Source organism: Pygocentrus nattereri, chromosome 27 (genome assembly GCF_015220715.1).
Source record: "Pygocentrus nattereri isolate fPygNat1 chromosome 27, fPygNat1.pri, whole genome shotgun sequence".
Lineage (NCBI taxonomy): Eukaryota > Metazoa > Chordata > Actinopteri > Characiformes > Serrasalmidae > Pygocentrus > Pygocentrus nattereri.
This window is the reverse complement of record NC_051237.1, coordinates 12,581,316-12,604,261: the sequence shown is the minus strand read 5'-3', so window position 1 is coordinate 12,604,261 and position 22,946 is coordinate 12,581,316. Positions and strand designations below refer to the sequence as shown.

Here is a 22,946-nt window from a genome sequence, read left to right as displayed (position 1 = left end):
TGAGAGGTTGCTGCTTCTGTTATTGTGCTCCAGCACCTCCAGTTTTCACTGGTGTTTTACGGTCTGTGTACACTATGCATAATGAGCAAGTCATGTACAGAGATGAAGTACACAATTTCCATTTAAATGAATACCCAGTGCTGGGAAAATTTAAGGTCATACACAGAGTAGTTATAGGCTACCATATAAAGCAATAGTGCAGTTGTGGGTCTCAATTCTGATAAGAAAGTACATGATCTCCAGTTCACAAAGCTACACTGGAAACCACAGATGATAATATAAAGCTTAATGTATTATGAAGCACAAGCCTTCTCAGTTATCATAACTGGTGGTGGAGGCTTGCCAGCCAGGAAACATTTGCTTGACTGCCAGTCTCTTGCAGTGGCCTATTTAAAGCTAGACGGGAAATGACTTGAGGTTAGAAGTGGAATAATTGCACAGAGAAGCAGAAGAACTAACGGCGTAACCTAAATCACAAACAAGGGCTAACTGTCACATATATTACTGCTCCTCGGGTTAATGAGCTTCAAATTACACACACAGGCTGAAGTCTGAAATGAACTAGAGTGCTTGGCCGCATGAGCAGCACGGCATGATGAAGTGCAGCTAATGACCTTATATAGCGAGCATTTTTCTCTCTTACCAAGTTTTCATCGCTGGATTAAGACAATGCTTTTGCCAGAAGATAAAGTGTACAAGCTCTAGATAAGATATTACACATGTTTGATTTATTGGTTTCTGACAGTTTTCCTCAACTGCCTATTCACTTTTCAAGGAACAGTATCTAAAAGGCCCTAATACGCTGGTCACCAGCTCTAGACATGACCAATGAACACCTTCAGAATGCCTTGATTGGCTGAATCAGATACATTAGTGTCAGGTAAGGAGGAGGCAGCATTTTAGATGCAAGCTCTGCAGGAGAGTAGATCTGCTGGAGGGTTGGTGACTACTGAACACATTTCTAAAGACTGTATGCACATTTTGCTGTAGAAACGCAGTCAGCAGCAGGGAACATGGAAACTCACTCTTCCAGCCAATAACAATGAGGCTAGGCATTAAAACAAGGAGTATGAAAAATGTGCACACAAAAGGGAAGGTGGGCCAGGTGGAAAACAACAGATAGAGAGAGGGTGAAATAAGCAAAACAGTGTGCAAATAGATGATGCCAGGAGCAAATCAGAAACAATGAGTTACGTTGAGGTTACATTGACCAAACAAATAAATCTGACACGTCACTGTGTTTCATTGAAACAACAGGACTGACTCAGTTTCACTCAGTTACATGCATGTATGCATTTGTTAATGGAGATACAAGGCTTTGTTCTGACAGCAACAATGTGCTGCTATCATTGTTGGATACATTAGCCCCTTAAAATCATAGACTTATTACATCCTAGAGCTTATTGTTCTGTAACTACAGGGACTGTAGTTCGAGCTGTTCCAAGGTTATAGAAATGCATAATAAAGCTTTGGGCCCTGGCCATGTATGGGGTTTAGTAGACACTGGATGAGTGAATAGACACATTGCATGCCAATTTGTAGGATAATTTGTGATGTATTTTGTTTTACTTTGTAGTATATATGAGAGGAATAAAACAAAAACTGTAAAGAGTCCAGAACCCTTTCGTGGAGACAATATAATGCATAAATCAAACTAAATTGAACATCGTTTTGTTGGTCCCTCTCATCTCAATCTGAAAATAAACACTCATCCAAACAACATGCAATGTTTTGCCTGGCCAACCTACATTGGAAAAATCTTCTGGAATGTCTGATCCAGCATTATCCCAATGCCACTACATTCATCCTCCAGGGCTTTAAAAAGGGTCACCTGGCAGTGATCGCTGTTATAGTACCTCTAAGGCATGATGAAAGCATTTCTCCATTTGGCAATGATGGATATGATGTTTAAAATGGAGATCTGTAGATGGATCTGCATCCAGGCTTTAACTGTACAATAAAAACTGACTTTGTGTCAAATTACTGTGTAGATATTGTGCTGGACGTCTCTTGCTTGAGGTGGAAAGAAAATGTTGCACAGAGTGTAAAGAAAAACATGACTGCTAGTATTATATAATTAAAGTATGACATGATAGATGACCCCATGTATTCTGACGGCAGCCACACATAGTAATATTGCACCCATACTGACCAAGGACATGAACTCTGGTATGCTGACCACTTACATTCATACTATACTCCTTTCAGGGAGGCAAAATCCTGGCCTTATCCAAATACAAGTACAGTGTCTGAACTTCTTTGGTTTTACACTGGAGCTACAAGGCTAATGTAGCTGAAAAGCAATGGAAGCTTATAGCCAGATAAGCACTGTGCAGGCAGAATACCTAAATCATCACATACTTGCCTTTAAAGTTGTTAAGTAATCTTAAATAGACTAATTAGGTGGTTACTAGCATTCTATGACATACTGTAATATATAAAAATGGAAAAATCTGAAACCTTGATAGCCAAAAACAGTTGCAGTAGCCATCTAGAAGCTTGAAGCTCTTATCCAGAGTGACTTACAATGTAATCATGCAGCAGTACATGTGTAGTGATGGTTAATGTAGTGTTTGGTGCCCAAGGACTCTTATTTAAACAGCATAGTGTGCCTACCTGAGTGGGGAATGAAACCTCACTCTACCGTGTGGAGAGGCAGTGAGGTCATTCTCTACATTTTACCATCCCTTGGGTGGTCTTCTTTCAACTTTGTGAGAACTTTTCTGATATTTGTAAACTTTGCTGACACATATAATACACAGATATAATACGCACACACATTGTCTTGTCTGTGTTTTGTTCAGAACTATGGTTGATATGGTCAACTAGTGTAACCAGTATCAGAAACACTTGTCCCTTCAGATGAGGCTTTTCTCTTTCCTTCATTATCCTGAAACTCTCTATTCCTCCAATTTTTTCTTTTCTTCAGCAATAAGCAGTGCAGACTTCTCTAATTGATGTTTTTATTCATCTGTCTGTTTGCATATCATAGACCTGCCTGGCTGAACACTGGTCAGTAAACTTCTACATAAAGTATAAAAGGCTTTTTTAACAACATTCATGCTTAGAGGTGAAGCCTCATGTGAAGTGGCTTGCAAAAATGTGTCTAAGGAGTCAACTCCAGTAATGTGTGTTTAGAGTTTAGTGCCAGTGGCTTAGGCAAAAGAAATCTGAGCTCTGGTTTTTCAAGGATTGTGTGCCAATGTACAATAAAATTGTGTAAGCAATCGAGAAAGAGCACAAAATGTTGGAGGACTAGAATCGTCATAGAGGTAATTTTAAATTAGATGTACTAGCGCAAAGTTTCTGTAGCCCTGTTTACGTAAGTGGGTGTATTGTTCAAGAGAAAAGAATGATCACACTCACTGAGGGGAGAAAAAACATGTCTAATACCTTCAATAAACAGTTCAACTGTTTATCTATCCAATTCTTTTTCACTTTCCATTTGCAAGCAGAGGTGATTTCCACACCAAGCCAGTGAATGCTGGTGCTCTGCCTTCATGTGTTTAGGTGAGGTTGGTTAGGACAATTAAGGAATAGATTGTGTTTTGTTGTAAACAGAACTTAAAAAGTGGAACAGGAGTAGTGCATGAAGAAGTGGGCATGGGAACGTTAGAAAACCTGGCTAGTTTCTCTGCAATCTTTTGATCAACCTCAAACTCCTTTACCGATGTCATTGATCCCTTTCCATAAGGACAGTCAGAGGGCATGAGCAGTGTATACATATATATGTAAGTCTTTAGGATGTACTTATGGGTAACTTTCATGGAGAAAAATAAAATAAGACAAAGAAAGAGAATAAAATTTCAGGAAATTAATGCATGAAGAACATTTCCCATTTCATAGGTCATATTATGTTATTATATATTGATAAGATATTGATATCTTATTATATATTGATTTTTACAGTCCAGTTTCTACAGCCTTGAAATCGTGAAACTCTTTCAGTGTGTAACAGACAGCTTAGCAGATTTTGGTCTGAGCTGTCTAAAGTGATCAAAACTTGTAATGTCTGCTTAGCAGCAAGGCCTCTATATCACTACACTGGAAGCAATTCTTGGTCATGTCGCCTGTGTCCAGCTGAATACAAGTGTCTATCCAGAGTACTTTTTTGCAAACAATCATATTTAATCCTATTTCCCAGAAATCAGTGTTTATGAGGAGACATAATAGAGCCAAAGAAGAGGGTTTTCTGGATGGAATGGATGAAGCTGTGGTATCCTCTTGCGGTATTTAGTGCTGGGTGAGTGGACAAATGCTTGAGTCAAGTTTGCAGTGTTTCTGAAAGGTCAGTGGTCTTAGCAGGGTCATACAGACAATCATTGTTTAAAGAACTCTGTTGGTCATTTGCCAGACCCAAGATGAATGCCTCTGCACTGACTCTAATGCCAACAGTGCTGAGAGACGAGTGAAATTGGCCTGTTTGCACACTAACTCTGTATATTTGACTGAGGGGAGCTTTTGTGCAGCCTCTGGTACCACAGTTCTGAAATTCCAAGACCAGAAGTCAGCATTTGTGTGTGTGCACATGTGGGCATGTGTTCGTGCGTCACTCTACAAGTTCAGCACGTACATAGGGTTTTAATAATAGCAGCTATAGCCTTGAATAATACATGCACATCTATGATGTAGTTTTAATAGATAGATTTCCTCAAACGTGTGCGTCTGAACGTATGCAGCACCACAAGTGAGGTTAAGCAGCAATATGGTTCATGTTCACCGTTCACGTCCTGTCAGCTCGGCTGCATGCTTATTCTTATAGCAAAAGCTACATCTTTATTTAATATCGCTGTACGCTAACCAGCCAAGTCTTAAATCCCTGGATTTTGCCCTACAGTAATGGAGAGATCCTCTCTGGAATCAAGCAATCTCTCCAGCTCAGTTTGATATGGATTGGTGAAGGGGACTTGGCGGACAGGGGGATGAGGGATGTGAGTAAGCTGTAAACTCTCTGCTGACGACTTACAGTGTGTTCTCCAGCTCAGGATCATGCAAACCAGACTTCTCAGAGTAAGGGGGCTGAGCTAGGATCTTCTGTTTGTCTTTTATAAATCATTATGAATATGATTGTAACAGTGGACTGCACGACATTTTCGCAACAGGCGCAATCTCCTCATGTGATGGGTTTAGTTGTCTGCTACAGCTATTTGCTAACATTTATAAGCCTATATTTTTGATGATTTGTATGTGACACTGAGAAAAAAACTGTGTAAAATAAAACCTGCCTTTGTTGCTGGCCTAGATTTCTTTTTGTAGTACCATCAATTATTGTTTAAGGCAGCTTAGGTCCTATAACTACATTAGCAATTTCTTTCAGCTAAAGCATCAGCCTCAAGGTTCTAAAGGGTTCTTAAAGCCTCAAGGTTCTTACAGTTTCTACATCATTGCTTTTTCATTTCTGTTAAAATAACAATGACTCTTTTAAACATTTGTCACTTTCAACATTTCCCCAAAAATGCATTAAAACAAATGTTTACTTTCCATTTTTTTCATAAATCTTTTCATTTTGCTGTATGTCAGTGATACCTAATGTACTGCCTGTCTTACTATATTTCAGCTTCTGCGTCAAATGCATCAGCCCAGTTTAGTTTCAAGTATGGTGGAGACACACTACATTAACCCAAGTTGACATGTACTGAAGAGAACAATACAAGCTGATAGCTCTTATATCCTGCAAGATTTATTGAAACAATTCCCCATCTTGAATATAATGTCTTTAATCAGCCATTGCATCCCATCCAAATGGCTCAATAATGCATGTTACACTTGACATTTCTCTGCATGAACGTCACCTATCTGGTGATCAAAGAATCCTAACACACAACAATTCCTTTGGATTGTTAGGAAAATTAGGCACTTCCCCTGGGGGTTGCTGTGAAAGGTCAAGAAAATCTGACTCCAGCTTTGGGTTTCATCAGAGCTTTTCTGAACGAGACTTGTGTCTGGTGTAACACTATCAGCTGTGCAGATGTTCTCGTCTATGGTGTGAGTTGCTAAAACAGCAGTGAGGCAGCACAACAACTTGGGCACCCAGGAAGGACGTCGTTTCATCTCCCTTAACTGCATAGTGCTCTGAATTGGTCTAGTTATCACCACTAAGCAGGAGCTGTAGCACCCAATTACTCTCAAGAAGAGATGACCTGCTGTGTGTTTATCTGTCTGGTCTTGTGTGCGTGCAAGCATCTGAGCAGGAACTGGCCTGGCTGCATGCCACATGCTCATAGACGTTCCTCAAGGAAGAGGGATTCTGTTTATTCATGACTTGAGGAAGTTCAGCTTGTCTGCTTTTTGCTGTTTTTTTGCAGTTTTGGTTTTGTTTTCTTGTCTATTTTTCAAAGACTCTGGATTTCAAAGACTTTTGCATTAGGTTTCATCAGTTTGGTGGTTTGTGATGAAGACTTCAGATTTCAAGCTAGCCAGAGGTTGAAAAATTAGAGAGAAACTATACTTAAATGATAATAGTGTGATTTATATGTGAAACTGAGAAAGAACAGTGTAAAATAAAATCTGCCTTTATTGCTGGCCTAGATTTCTTTTTGTAGTACCATCAATTATTGGTTAAGGCAGCTTAGGTCCTATAACTGCATTAGCAACTGCTTTCTTTCAGTGCTAAAGCATCAGCCTCAAGGTTCTAAAAGGTTCTTAAAGCCTCAAGGTTCTTAAAGCTTCTACATATTTGATTTTCTTTTTTTTATTTCTGTTAAAAATAATAAAACATTTCAGTCATTTTCAACATTTTACCAAAATTACATTAAAATGTGTTTACATTTTTTTCCATAGACTTTTTCCTTTTGCTGTATGTTACTGACACACTTTGTCAAAAGCGTACTAAGTAAAAAGAGAAAGTATGGATCCAAAAAACATACTTCAGTGAAAGTATTTAAACATGCTCAAGTATATAAAGTAAAAAAAAGGCTTGAGAATTTGAATGTGTGGATATCTGATCTGATAGAAGTAAAAGGCTTGAGCAGCTCAGCAGATAGATAACAAGCTAACAGGCTTTCAGGAGTGACAAAAAACCTGCCTGTGGTACCCGCTTTAGCACATGTTGTGTTGAAAGAAACAGAAAAAATGATGTTGAAAATAAGAGACTTGCTGTTAGGTTAGGATTTTCACCAGTTCAACCTGAAAAAAGTACTTCATGTGGTAACAAGTAAATTAACTAGTTTTATTCAACATAAATACACGCTTTGACTGAAGGATTCTTTCAATCAATATAATTTCCTGTGTCGAATAAAACTAGTTCAACTGCTTGTTAATATATGTAGTAATGTTTTTAGTTTGGGTTGACGAGGCATTTTTACAGTGTAGAGATTCAGTGTGTAAAGGGGCATGTTGTCTTTTCATTGCAAAGTTTTGGGTTCCATAGTTTGTTTATCTTTTCAGAATTTTTAACTGAATGTTTGATATTTTTATATAGGATATTGTAATAGCAATTTAATTTGCAACAAAAAAAAACATCCAGATTCTGTGGACATGAATACCATGTGTCACAGGCACATATAATGTAGCTGTTTGGAGATCAGTGCAGTGCTTGTGAATGTGTGGTGGTCCAGGCCTGCCAGAGCCTCATTATCCAGAATGCTAAGGTTAGTATGGTAAAGAGAAATTGAGCAAATGTTCCATTGTAAGGTAAGGTAATGTGCTTTATGCTATCTGGAACAGTATCAGCCACAATGCAAAGATTCAGTTTTGCATCTTGCACTGGGAAGAATTCACATCTTCTAAGTCTAGACTATTCCTTCCATTCCTTAGAAATCCTAAAATCACACTGAAAAGTGACCCCAGAGCTGAACACAAACTGATAGTTTTTATATCCTGCATGATTTATTGAAAAGATTACACATCTGGAATATAATGTCTTTAATCAACCACTGCATCCCATCCAAATGCCTCAATAATGCTCCACCAATATATTCACTGTTTGGCTTGCATTTTGCGCAGCTCTAACGATGCCCTTTGAAGGTAACTGTATTTCTGCAGAAGCAAACGGATGCAATAACTGTCACCAGAGAGAATTATGTGGCTATTCCACATGCACTCCTAAGGCCTCAGCTCAGATTCTGCGGTAATGTTCAAATATTGACGAAACAACCCTACTGCAGTAGAGTGCTGGCTTTCAGATGAGGGGTGACAGATGCATTGAGGGGGCTGATTGCGGTTCCCCTTAGAGAGCAGGCCATTGTGCTTACAACAGTTCTGTCATGCAGTGCTCGAATGGGCTCTGACACACCTTGGAGTTGCAGAGAGGGAAAAAGGGATGAAAAAGATGTCTTTCTTGTTCTCATTTAACTGAGTGGAGGTTAGATGTATGGAATCCTAAGCACTTTAGCTTCTGTTTTTCTTGCAAATGCCTACTGTTAGCATATGCCAGCTGTGGCTGTCTATTGCATATCTCATGCAGTGGGAAAGCTAGCTATAGATCTATTGGTCTGAAAGAAGTGGGGGCGTTGTGGTCGTTTTGCTTTCATAATAAAATCCTCTTGAGTGTTCTGCATTTGCATCTCTGGAAACCATGGTCGGTGCAGAGGTAATTTACTGTAAATTCAGCTTAGGATGACTGAAGCAGCCACATATACATTATAAGCAAACAAGTACAAGATCCACTCAGGCTTAATTGTCCTTTACATATAAAAGTTAATCGCCAGATTTATTTTTATTGTTACACATTCTGGCCTGTTTGGTTAAAATCATATTACAAGCAGCTGCCTCAGTGCAGAGTGCTTTCTTCTTATCACTGAAACACGATTCAAAACAGACGGGAATAACAAGGAGAAACTTCCATGTTACACTTGCCATTACTCTGCGTGAACGTCACATATCCGGTGATCAAGGAATCCTAACAAACTACAATTCCTCTGGATTATTGTGAAAATCATATGGCCAAAGACAGGGGCACTTCCGCTGGGGGTTTTGTTGTGAAAGGCTGAGAAAATCTGACTCCAGCCTTGGTTTCCATCCGAGCTTCTCTAAACGAGACTTGGCCCCATAGAGCCTAATGTTATTTCAGTGTGGCCGACCAGGAGCTTGCCTGAAGGGCTGTGAAGATTGGCCAGGCTGGTGTAACACTATCAGCTGCACAGACGTTCTTGTGTATGATTTGAGCTGCTAAAACAGCAGTGAGCCAGCACAACAAGTTGGGCATCCAGGAAGGAGGTCATTTCATCTTCCTTAACTGCATAGTGCTCTGGATTGCCCAAGTTATCACCACTAGGCAGGAGCTGTAGCACCCAATTTCTCTGGAGTGGAGATGACCTGCTGTGTGTTTATCTGTCTGGTCATGTGTGCGTGCAAGCATCTAAGCAGGAACTGGCCCGGCTGCATGCCTTCAGGAGGTCACAGAGAGAATCTTGCTTATAGACGTTCCTCGAGGAAGTGGGATTCTATTTATTCGCGTAAGACTTGAGGAAGTTCAGCTTGTCTGCTGTCTTTTTATTTTTTGTTGTTGTTGCAATTTTGTTTTGTTGTCTTTTTTCAAAGACTCTGGAGGTCTTTTATATTGGGGTTTGTCGGTTTGGTGGTTTGTGACGGTTGAAAAAGTAGAGAGAAACTATACTTAAATGAAAGTACTTTGTCAGAAGTTTACTCAGTAAGAAGAGAAAGTATGGATCCAAAAAACAACCTCAGTGAAAGCAAAAAAAGGATCACACTTTATTTGGAGGATCCCCTGTAGATGCTTAAACCATTAACATAATTTTTGTTGATATTCAGTTCAGATATTCAATTCACTTGTCATCAGGGTTATGTTTAGGGTAAGGGGTAGGAGTAGATGTAGGTATGCCATTAGGTTAGGATTAGGGGTAGAGTTTATAAAATCTTTGAAACTGAACTTGAAGTTCAGTTGCATTTGAAGGAAATTTAGTTGAATGTTACTTAAAGACAGACTGAGCATTTTATAATGCATCTACAGTGGACCATCCAAATAAGTGCTTCCAAAAAAAGAAATTTAAACATCCATCCATCCATCCATCCATCCATTTTCTAAGCCGCTTCTCCCTCAGGGTTGTGGAGGGGTGCTGGAGCCTATCCCAGCGGTCATCGGGCGGAAGGCAGAATACACCCTGGACAGGTCACCAGTCCATCGCAGGGCGAAATTTAAACATGCTTTATTAAAAAAAAGTAGTTTAAACAAACATTTTTGTTGTTATATGGAGCCATTTTATTAGAGTGTTCATGGTTATATATAGAAAAATTGCCTTTACCAAAGAACCCTTGATAACCATCACTATTTACCATATTTGTGGGCAGTATCATTTTATGCTGACATTAATTTTGTTGAATGTTTTAATTGGGAAAAAAATCTGATGCACAGAACATTTATTGATTAGCACAAAAAGTAAAATCTTGTACTTTGAGGCTGTAAATGAACATTTAAAGAGTAAGAAAAGTATGTTTTTATATTAAAAATGTGATATAAGTAAAAATAAGTGTTCAATTTTGATAATGTTTAACTCCTTAACATCCCAGGCTTATTACATACTAAGGCTTAATATTTAGTAACTACAGGGACTACAGAGCTATTCTTAGGTTATAGAAGTGTGTAGTAAAACTTTGGGCCTGCCATGTAAGGGGTTAAGAAAAGTACAGATCTTATAAAATAATTCTTAAGTATAGCTGCAGTGGACAAACTACAATATGTCTGTACTTGAGTAAAAGTGGAACAGTACATGTATTTTCCCTGCTTCCTTGCTTTTGAATGTACTGAACAGTAGTATCATAAGTTCTTTGACATATTATTGATATTGTGTGATATTACTTTGATAAGTATGGCTGGCTTTACACAGTGAAATTTGCACATGCAACTTTAAAACTACAGTCTCTTGAAAACTGCATGAAACTAAATTGCACTAGAGCTGCACAATGTAAAGTGTCCTGCAACTCACTTGAAAGTCAGCCATAGCAGTTGTAAGCAACTCAACCTGGTGAAATCAATACAGCAATCACATGATCACCTCGACCTCAAATTCAAACAATTTATTTCACTGGATCCATTTTCAAAACTCAAGATTATTATTATTATTATTATTATTATTAAGAGAATAATTTGGAAGTTGAAAAAGGAGATATGGGCTATAATTATAACGTCTACCTAAATATTCGTTTCCAAATGCTTAATGTGAACCAAGTTGGAAACTATTGGAGCAATTGAATGTGTTGGATGCAGCTTTGTTTTTGAAATGCTTTGTGTAATCGTCAAGTTACACAGAAATGATGTTGCAGCCGATATATAACATGCAACTAGTTGCACAGAAGGTTCACACTGTAAAAACCCTCAAAAAAGATGGTTTGTCAAATGTTTGTCAACAAAGACAATTGTCCTACAGAGAACTATGAACACTCGAAAAAAGCCATTTGTATGCCTAAAGGGCTCTTTGCATGATGAAACGGTTCTACAGATTGATATAGAACGTGCTGTATGTGGTTCTTTATACAACAGTTAGTTACGGCCATACAAGGTGCTTGGTTGAGAAGTGATCTTGTTGACTGAAGCAGCAATGGTCTTGTTGACTGGGGGAATATGAGAAGTTGTGCTTTTGCGTTTACTGACATGTTTTCAGCGAGGAAGTGCACACAGATCTTATTGCTCTGACAAAGGACGTTTACGGAAGGTCTCCAAACAAGCAGCTCATTTGTCTTGTTCTGCATTCTAATTGCCATGTAAGCTGGAGATATTACCTCACGTCTTGATCATTGCCATGAATGTTTGAAGTGTGTGGCTTTACAGTGATCAGGTAACCTGTGATCAGGAAGCTTGTTGAATCGATTAAGTGTTAGAAATGAAGCAAAATAACAATAGGACTCCCACAAAGCCATCACAATAACAACCACAAGTTTGGCTCCTCACTCCCTTACATTGCATCACCACCCTCTTAGTGTATCGCAAAAAGCCTTCAACACCACAAAAAGCACAATCCATTTTCCTATTCTTTTTCCAAGCCTCGTCTGAAGTGAGATTTATAACACTCATTCTCTCTTGTCTATTCCTATTAAGAGGGGTGGATTTCAGGAAACCATTTTGTGAGACTGAGCATGTTTCATTTGGTGTTCCTCATTCCTTGTTGGCATGATCCTGCAGTGTTGTTCTCTGGCTCAGCGCATTCATGTTTGGAGAGAAAGCCCCTAGTGAACGGATAATAAAAATAAGAGAAAGTCATACCCCAGGCAAAGTCTTTAATGAGGAGGGTCAATGCAGTTTGTGAGACCAAGGGCCAATGATCACCCAATACTGTGAGAATTGTGGTCAACAGAGAAGCCCCAACACTGTAGGGCAACCTGGATGCTATTCAAATGAGATCTTTGCATTAGAGCATTAATTGGTAACATTGTATAGTAGGGCACCATTCATTAGGCCACACGACACATAAATGAACTCATAATGACAAACTTTTATAAACATTTATTAAGGACAACATATTATTAAGGACAACTCTACAAGTGATGTTAAAAGATGTTGGTGAATTATTCAATTGGATTAGATTTAGATTTGAGATTAATTTTGAAATAAAAAAAAAAATTCTGCCATGTATTTTTATGTCACTACCAAAACATGGTCAAATGGTTTTGGTCAAAAAGCAGAGCCTTATTTTAGCCACACCCCTGTGTTTTAGAGCAGGACGTGAGACTGCATCCCTGTCTCTCATGGCCACATGGTGAACACTTAGATTCAGTTCTTTAGGAGTTTTTTAAGTTTTTCAATTATGCTCAAATTTAAAAATGAACAGTCACAAAATGGAATCTTCAAATTTGTTAATAAAATAAACATAATTAAAGTAGAGGATCACTCAGAGCAAAAGTCTAAAGTCTAAAAGTTTTAGTCTGCGGATTGGGCTGCCCACTGCTCCGGGCAAGTGTGCTCATTGCCCCCTAGTGTGTACGTGGTGTTTCACTGCCCACATGGGTTAAATGCAGAGGTGAAATTTCCCCATTGTGGGACTAATAAGGGTCTCTTAATCTTAATCTTAAGACAAGCTGATCTTTGCTTATCACATAGATGCTAAACAGAGGAAATGAAAGGAAATAGGCTGGTAATTCTTGAATTTGTCTTAAATGGTTCCAGTGACAATCTACTGACTGTTACTTTGCCACGTCTACTGAATATTCAGACTTAGGTGTGACGATCCTGAACTTACCTAGTATTAAAACTAAAATGTACCCATCCCTAAATGCCTTATTAGGCCTACTACTTGAAGCAATTACACCATTTTCCTCTTAGCCCAAATATAGCCAACCAGCCAAGACACGTTTGGTATCATGTTTGTAAAAACATGGTTTGGAGCACGTCTGTGATCATTTAGGCATGCTGTTTGCACAATACTAATGGGTAATTATAAGTAGTAGTGGGTGGAATGCCGAAAAAGTTATAACAGTGGCATGTTATTGTAGAATGACCCTTCACTTTTACTAAGACCTATTTTTAACTGAGGGAAATCTAAAATATTTTTATTGGGCAAAACAGTAAAAACAGAAGTGAACAGTATACATAGGTGTTTATATTGCTTTCTAATCCTAATGGGATAAAGATGAGTTCAGCAGACTCTCTGAGAACAGTAAAAACTATCCTAGATGTTTTTTGTTTTACATCCAAACCAAATTTCTCAAGCCATTTGTCTCATATGTCTGTCTCTTACACTCAAGCTTTCAACTATAACAGTCAGACACTGCTTCAACTTGACAAATATCACAAGCCATTGATGCTATCTGTATTAGCTAAGAAGCTTTGGAGCCTTGTAGCGAGAAACCAAGGCTTTTCCTACCACTCTCCCTCCCTTTAACTCATTAACTCATTACAATCTAATGTCTGCTCCTTTGACAGGCAAACTGCACTAATTACTTCAGAGTACAACTCACTACATTGGAGGTGAGAGTGTATTTTGCACTGTATTTGCATTAAATTATAGGCAATTTTTTGTGCAATACCAGTACAAAGATAATGACAAAAATCATATCTTGGAAATATTTATTATTATTATTATTATTATTGTCTGGTTATACCAGGTAAATCACCTTTTACGCACAGCATTACAAAATAACCTTTTTTGCAAAATCTATGCATTTTCATCTTCTTCATTTCTAACCTCATTTGTAATTTACAGTCATTATGGTCAGTATACTGCAAACTAATGCTAGCAATGTTAAGGTCAGCATTTCTCACTTCCTACCTACTCGGATATTTCCTCATCCTCCTTAAATTGCCTTTTCATTCTTCCCTTCTCTGTAACACCTTGTTTTTTTTGGTTATTTTTGCACTATTTGTTGCCACTGCTGCCAACTTCACATGATTCACCTAAAAAAACTGCTACATGAGTTAATGGAAAAAGTAATGAAATCTGCAGACTCCTAACTTTTGTGTCAGCCAATTCACAGATCCACACAGCCGCCCTGAATTTGATACGCTAATCTTTCGACACGTCTTATTAGCTTAGCTTCTTATTCAAATTTACATTCCATCTTAAATAGTGCAGCAGTTACATGCTTGCTTTCATCCAGGCATCTGAGTATAGCTGCTACATCATTTATGGTGGGTAATGAAAATACAGAACTTCAGTCTCATTTTATCTCTATACGTTGTACAAGACTCGGCAATCAGCAAACCAAGGCTGTACAACACTCCCAGTTGTTTTGCATTTGTATTCTGTTATTACCAAGCAGCTACATTTACTCATAATGCATGCAATAAACATATCTGCACATTCAGCACAAAGTCTCCAGTATACTCCCCTGCCTCTGTCGCTCAGCATCTCTCAGCACCTCCGTTCAGGGCCCCTGATTTACACCTTCCACATGTTCGGCTCCGACTGCACAGCCCCTGTACACACTGCCCCCCTGCTTTAAGTGCATGTTCAACTCTGACACAAACAGATGAAGCCTAATACACTGCTCATCTCTGCCACGGCTAGACTGTAACAAATGAAGAAGGGAGGGACAGTGTGCACACACTGTACAGACACAGACATGTCAAGACACCAGGCGGACGAACTAGGGTCAGCTTCAGTGGAGGGACATGGCTCTGAGCGCTCTCATGCCTGATAGTGCCTGTAATGACTATCTCCTGCTATCTGGTACTGCCAAATGGGCTTAACATGCTCTGATTTACTGAGATCTTTCTGACTGTCTCCTCCCTCTCCTCCCCAGTCCTTTCCATCAAAAAGATTGGAGACACAGGCCTATAGTATGAAGAATGTTGGTTTAGGGTCATGGCTTCAATGTCTCAACTCCCTGTATCCCCTTTCAGGCTGTCCTTAAAGAGCCACAGTGGAACAGCAGGAAGGCAGAGCAGTCTGGTGATCCATGGTGCGGACTTCAGCACCAAAGACGTAGACAATGACAACTGCAGCTGCAAGTGTGCACTGATGCTAACCGGAGGTAAGACTTCCACTCTAGGAATTGCAGTTCAAGAACAGAAAACAATGGACCCAACAATTCTCAGAGAGTCTCTGACTAAGGAGTTTGGTAACACATTACTGAAGGGCAGTGTTCATAGGGCTACATGACACCTACATAAGACATCAGTGACAGTAGATCTAAATATACATAAACATTTATAAAGGCTTCTTCCAGTAGGCGTCATCTGTAAAAGTTGCTTTGTCAACCTTAATGTCAAGTTGACATGAGTGTCACTTTTGCAAGCTGATGTAGGTGTTATATCAATTTAACAAAGTGATATAGATGATATGTCAATTTCGATATTGGCAAAGGCAACTTCTGTGACAGATGATGCCGATTGGAATAAGACGTTATGAATTTTTATGTAGGTTTATGTTAACCAAAAGGCTTGATTTCCAACTATGGCAACTAATCAAGAACCTACCAAACCTGAAACTACTGAAAGTAGAACACCTTAGCAAGTTAAAACATCTCAAATCTAATCAATATACAGTATGTTAGATTTCACATTACAATTTTAAACTTTTACAAAAATGTTTTTACTTGTTTCAAGCATTATTATCTCTACAAATGATCTTATTTTACTGGCTTTGCCATCGGTACCCACTGTATGTCTTATGCACGTTAGCAGTGTATGGTCACATGGTCCAAACCATCATTTGCAGAGTAACCATAATTCACTTTTAAGGACAATAAATATACAAAAAAATGAATACAATTAGTTGTATGTAGGGATCAACTCTATTGTTGCTGTTCTATTTTAGCCTCTACTCTGATGTCAGACTATGCCTGGTAAATAAAAAATGGATCATGGCCAAGTGAGAATGGTTCTTTAAATTCCTTGAAGTTAAAGTCCTTGAAGTCAGTTCCTTGAACTCACACTGAGTGGTTTACACTTAGTAGGACAAGATGCGTCTCACTGTCCATTTAGCCTTCAATTTCCACATACAACCTGTAGCTCTTAGCAGCACAGATACCCAAAGGTTAGCTCTGCTCTCACAGGGAAGTCCTCTCAGTTACATGCTTGAAGAACCACAGTGTACTGGCAACAGAAGTGTCTGTTGATTGAAGTGAAGAATAATGAAGTCTTTATGGACCTCTACATCCTGTTAAGAGTTGATCAACACACGCTATGACCCAAGGATGTCTTTGACTACATGAATTCTTCACTTTCCTCCTGTGAGCAAGGCCTTCTTGTCCCGAAGGAAGCTTCTATGTTTCAGATAACTGTGATACATCATTACGCAGAGCATGAGAGCATAGCTGAGTCACAGAGGTCCTGTCCTCCTAAATCTGCATTATGATGAGCTAAACAAGTGCGAAATGGGGCCTTAACACTGAGTCATCACTGGAAATTGAATAGCATGATCAGGAACATTAAGTATACATGAAGTGAAAGGGAACTGGGCAGGGAGGTTCAGTAACAGGCCAGTAAAGGTTTGTAAACTGGGTGTGAACATATTACTGCTTAGAATTGACTTATCCATGCTCTGCCCAAAACATGCATTATTTCATAGCAACTGTTGTTGGATTGGACAAGCTTTACAGAATGTTGGCAATAATCCAGTCAACTTAAGGCAGAATTGTAGCAAATCTTAAGAAATAAAGATAATGTTGAGTTTTAAAAAACATGGGTATGCTAACTACCTAGTGTAATAGCTCAGCGCTTTTAAAGGAATGTGATCTGTAACTTGCTAAAACTTCAGATGGATTAGATGTCACTTCAGCTAAATTATCTACTGCACTTAATTGTGTCTATCACATTGAAGATTTATTTTTTTTTGTTATTGTTGTTGAATGGCTCATTATTTAAAGCCATATCAGACCTGATGCCACTGCAAGCTGTGGGAGAACAGAACTGGAGTAAAGACTGGGCATAGGTGTGGAAAAAAGTCAGAAAAAAAACTATTGTAATTTAATCAGTTTTGTTTGTGTGTGTGTTCACACATTCACAGTCTTTCCAGTCTTGAGTCCAAGTCGAGTCACAAGGCAGTTAAGGATAACCTAACGTCATCTAAGTCTTACGTTTTATGTTAGTCAATATGCAGTTTGAGTCCCAATCTCTGCTACATGAATGACCTACATTATCTTGCTATAACTGACTGAAACAGAGTCGAAATAACAACATTAGATCTGCCACCATCCTAACGTTAGCTTCATTACATGTCAAAACAAAATAAAACACCCAAACAACCCTAGGAGCCGGACATTTCACATGCATACTATATATATATATATAGGCAAATATACATCTTTGCATATTTGATCTTTTATGGATGTTTCACTGTAGACACTGCAATGAAAGTACTTTGTTTTCATTTGAGTCATTTGGTTTGTCTCAGCTGTCCACATTGTTCTGTTGCCCTTTACTTGTTGATGATTTAACAAGGTCACAAAGTTCTGACCGCAATCTGTGACCACAGTCATTACCTAATCAGACACCTGAAATAAATGACCGGGGTAACAAGCAATATCAGCATCCAATCAGAGAGCTCTGTCAGATTGGGCCAAGCCAATAAAAGGGCAGCATACTTGGCTTTTGGAAGTCTGTTGAAATGTCACAGATGACAGTGGTATTTGAGCTTGTGAAGTGGAGCCAAGCTCCCACAGAAGTGAGACATGCCACAACGGGCATTCTGTGGGCACCGCAAGTGGACAGTGTGTGTTGCACTCTTTGTGTCAGTATATATTTGTGGGTGTATACGCAAGTATGACCACCACAACACAGTTGAGTCCAATGGACTGTGAAGTGACAAGTTTTCAAGACAAAGCTACAGTAAAAAAAAAGCAGCATGAAGGCAAAAACGCTGCGTGGTTAGCTTTTCTATAAGAATCTGTGTACACATTCACAATACATACATACATTTGCATACACATGACATGATAAGTGTGGCTATAAATATTTCTAAAAACTTTACACTATGTTTTCTTATGCATCATGAATGGTTAACATAATGCATTATAAATAGTGCCCACACAATGTTATATTGTGTCACGTACTCCCAACGTGCACAGTGCATAGTTTATGATGTTTCACTTTACTTGTAGCTGACAAATATCTAATAATAATCTACATCTATAATGACAAGTATGGAAATCATCACTTTACTTGAAGCTTGCAAAGACATTCTGCACTTCATTAGAAGTGAATACATGTTATTCCATTTCACATCATCATTTATTAAAAGACACCCTGCACCCACAAATGTATTTTGTTAAATGGTTAAGGTCATGGGGCCTGTGTTAGGGAGTTGGACTGACAGGACTCATACTGCTTTCCATAGCACTTGTTGTTGGCCAATGGGGCCCAGGAGCTGACCTCTAGTAGGTCGCATGCTAAAGCAGTGGCTTAGCATGCAACAGTTTCACCACAGCACAGGTTCTATCTGGCTCACTGAAACCTCACTGACACAGTTTTGAAGATAAAGACTCAAATCTGAGTGAGTAAACCTTTGTCTGTGGAATTGTCAGCATAAACTACTTTTGCTCCATGTTTGACCAATTTCTCTAGAAGCTAGCATTGGCTTTGAGAGAAGGCCTAAGCTTTATACACAACAACACAGGTTCCTTCCAGGCCATTGAGGCCACACTGACAAGTTGAGAGAATAAAACTCAAATTTGAATAAAAATCTAAGTTTCCTGTGTCAGCTTGAACTCATTTTTATTTCATGTGCCAGAGGCTAATGTTAACTTAGTGAGAAGGCTAAACCACTAGCAAGTTCAGCTCACTCATGCTGCACTGAGGCAAGTAAAGAAGATAAATACTTGAATCTGAGCAAAATCCAGTGTCTGGTGCCAGAGTGATTCTCATCTTTTCAATTTATTATTCAGTTTAGATGTTTTTGTGTTTAAATTTATGATTTTAATGTATAAGTTATTGTTCCTCAGCATGTGTTTATGACTAGGCAGGTTTATCCATCATAATGCAATGCAGGATGGAAACAAGTGTTGTTTGGCACTGTAATGTTATAGAATGTAGTCATAAAGAATTATAGGCATAATTCATAATCAACATGGCTATAATGCATTTTTAGAAATGGTTTTTATGTCTTGAAAATGCACTATAACATGTTGAATATGTTCTGAATGGATTCTTACAGACATGACATTCACAGAAATTGCTAGCAAAGTGCCTTTATACTGCTGCATGAATAGCATGAAGACATGAATTCATGCCAGTTTGTCATATATCCTGTAGCAATACAAAATAGTTTCTACTAACTTTCATATCCAGCTGTTTTTTGTCTCCCCCAAAGTGTGCTTGCTACAACATTTAATATACAACGTAAGTCCAGAGGATTTATGTCACGCATTTGGCTTTGAGATGCTACTGGAATTATCATAAAGACAATCTGTCAAGTTCAAAGAAGCTGGATATCTGGAAAAAAGGCGAAATCTGTCTTCATCAAACATAAGCATTACAAAATAGTTTCCATATTCACGGCAAGTAAATACTCTGGCGCTGGAATTTTAACTTGGCAAGCGGAAAACGGTCGTTTCTGATGATCACTAGAAAACAGCGGTAAAATGTTGACCTTCTGTTTGAACTGTACACTATCCTCTCCTGAGTGTTCTGCCCAGATATTTCAATTCCAAATTTAGGAAGCTTATTAGGTTCCGAACCTGTTGCACACTATGAACTGCCACTCACATTTCACCTATACCACACTGACCACTGGCATACAGTCCACTCTGTCAACAGTTTTCAACCCAGAACAATGACAAGAATAGTCTAGAACAGGGGCCTTAATGTAAACTTGGCCTTGTGGACACCTGTATAGAACAAGCTGCTCCGGACACTTATCTTGGAATTAAGCACATTGCTGACATATACGAGAAGGAAAAACATGCTCAACTAGTGTTTGTTACTGTAAAATGGGTCTATTTAGATACTTTTGGACTATTTTTATTGGCCCATTCATCATTAAATGCTCATAAAATGTAATGGGTTACAAGGTTATAAGGTTTTCGATATAACAGTGATGACAAACAGGCTTGCTTACTTCATTCTCTTTACCATTTAAATATTTACATAGTACTGTTCAGATTCAGGACTCAGCACTGACCAGCTAATGGTGACCTGACTCATTCACCCTTTTGTTTCTTCCACTCTTAAGGCTGGTGGTTTGATGCCTGCGGCCCGTCAAACCTGAATGGGATGTACTACACCCAAGGTCAACATGTCGGCAAGCTCAATGGCATCAAGTGGCACTATTTCAAAGGCCCAAGTTACTCTCTCCGAGTGACCACCATGATGATCCGACCACTGGACATTTCATAGAGATCTTCACTCACCCACAGCGCAGGTGGGAACATTCTTGAAAAAGGGCTACACTATCAAATGACACTTTTTAAGCTACATATACGACACCTGGATTGTGTGACACTTCACTTTCCGTGAGTAACCCACCACTCATGGAAACAGGGACTGAGCGAAGAAGAAAGGTGACCTATTATTATCCTGCAGCCCACAGCAGAGGGTTAGCTCTCTGGGAATTTCCGGGTGTGTTCTTGGCTGGTTTTCTTGACTGGTCACTCACGCCCAGTGAACTGCTGAGGCAGGGACATCACCTTTGAAGGGAGCAGACTGCACAGTGTTACCCATCTGCAAAGCCTCTGGTTTATTTGGCTCGCTGGTGACCTCACAGCAGCTGGAATCTTCTGAAAACCAAAAGTGAGCCATTAAAGTTTCTTAACAAACTGTGTTGCACAATTACCTTTGGGACATGAATACATTATTTTCTATTGTTACACTTTTTATACCTACACAATGTTTTTCTTTGTACATACTTCTAATGAAAAGAGAGGAAAAGCATAGCATGCAGCTCAGAATAAAGTTCAGCTGATGGTACTTTTGCCAGATGGTGTTTGTTTCAGAGTTCAAATAACTGCATTATTATTATTGCCTTTGAACTTTAGTGACCTTCAACTAGCCATTATAATGTGAACACAGGCCAGGGTTCAGATGCACAGTATGATTGCTTATCCCACTTACAATTTAGCTACATTTGAGAAGAATTTATGTGAAAAACAAATTTAGGGTCAAATCATAACTTGGTGTGATAAAATACAAATGCAAATGTGCTAAAAATCAAACATCTTTGCAGTTTCATGTACAAACAAGTTAATTTGCCAGGAATTACTTGTATATTTAGTCATTATTTTCCTCAGTCCTGGACCTGCACTGCACAGGTTAGTGACTTCTCTGCTGGAATTCTCTTTAGTCAGATGTTTTACAGCAGGAAAACCCAAAAGTCTGGAGTGTAGGCTTCATCCTAGAGCTGAGAAACATTGCGCTGAAGGTGAGAATCATTGCATATAAAACTATTGTCTGCTCTTACATCAGTAAAAATAACAAAGACAGATGGTACTGTACATTATTTTTATATACTCTACAGGTAACTTTTTTGTGTTGAATCATTATTTGTTTTTGAGTTTTTTAACTTTGCAAATGTATATAATTTCTGCTTAAATAAGGATACAGTGCGAATGTTTTGTTTTAGAATGCGAGAAAGAGTATTTTATCTCTTCTGTATGTCTTTATAGTCTATTTTGGGAACTTGGCAGGTCTGTGGTAAGATTGTATTTTTAGCTTGCGAATGCACACGTACACACACACACACACACACACACACACCTATACACACTCTCACACACTCTCTCTCTAACTGATCTGAAGTACACACACATTCATTTCCAGTCTGTTTTTCTTTCATCAGTGAAGCTTGAAAACACTCTTTTAATAGGCCCCGGCTGAAGGACAGCAAAATGAACGACTCGTTTTAGTGCACCGTACTTCTGCGTAACTATCAGCACAGAACACCTACATGCACTTATCTGTTTCGTGTTACTGAAAACAGGTCATTGTATAGAAAAGCCATAAGCATCTGGAGCATATTAAACAATAGCATGACATTTATTAGCATACATAAAGTATTGTAATTTAATGTGTGTTTGTGTAAAATTGCTTTCCTGAGGAAAGATGTTTTTTTCATTCTCTCAGAGCCACATGATACGCTCTGCTCTACAAAAGTAACTGAAATAATAATACTAGTGCAGACTGCCTTCGAAGACTCTACTATTACCTCGTAAAAATGTTACATTTGCCATTTTATTTAAACACTTCATTCTTTGTAACATTCAGAATTTTGTGATGTCTAAATAAAAGAATGCATGAGATGCACTGAAGTCTCACATTCTGTGCTAATCATTTTGACTCTGGTATCTGTTTACAGCACCAAGTAAAAGTCAGAGATTTATTTTCCAGTCAAAACTGCTGTTGCAGACTTAGTTACTTATTTTTCAGTTTCCAAAAGTGAAGTTCAATGAAAGTTATAGAAACAATAGGACTTCTAACAACCACACAGGACCTGGTAGAGCATCAAAACTGCCACCGTCAGGTAAACAGTACTAACAACTTTCATCTTTGAGAAAGAGGAGAAAATCAATCTTGCTTCTGAAAAAATCCTCAGGTGTTTCTGTCCATCAATGCACTGTGAGAAGACAATTCAACACTGAAGTTCTGGAAGGATGTGTAGCTGTTAAAACATTCTTATTGAGTA

General features: G+C 38.6%; 1 protein-coding gene across 1 annotated transcript in view; it reads left to right on the top strand.

Moving 5' to 3' along the window:
- The window catches only part of angpt1 (angiopoietin 1), an 82,445-nt gene extending 59,867 nt beyond the window's left edge, over positions 1-22,578 (top strand). Inside the window, exons 8-9 of the mRNA XM_017703106.2 lie at positions 15,233-15,363; positions 20,502-22,578. Of these exons, the coding sequence (XP_017558595.1) occupies positions 15,233-15,363; positions 20,502-20,665 (295 nt within the window). The 3' untranslated portion in view covers positions 20,666-22,578. The remainder of the gene's footprint in view (positions 1-15,232; positions 15,364-20,501) is intronic.
- The last annotated feature ends 368 nt before the right edge of the window (positions 22,579-22,946 follow it).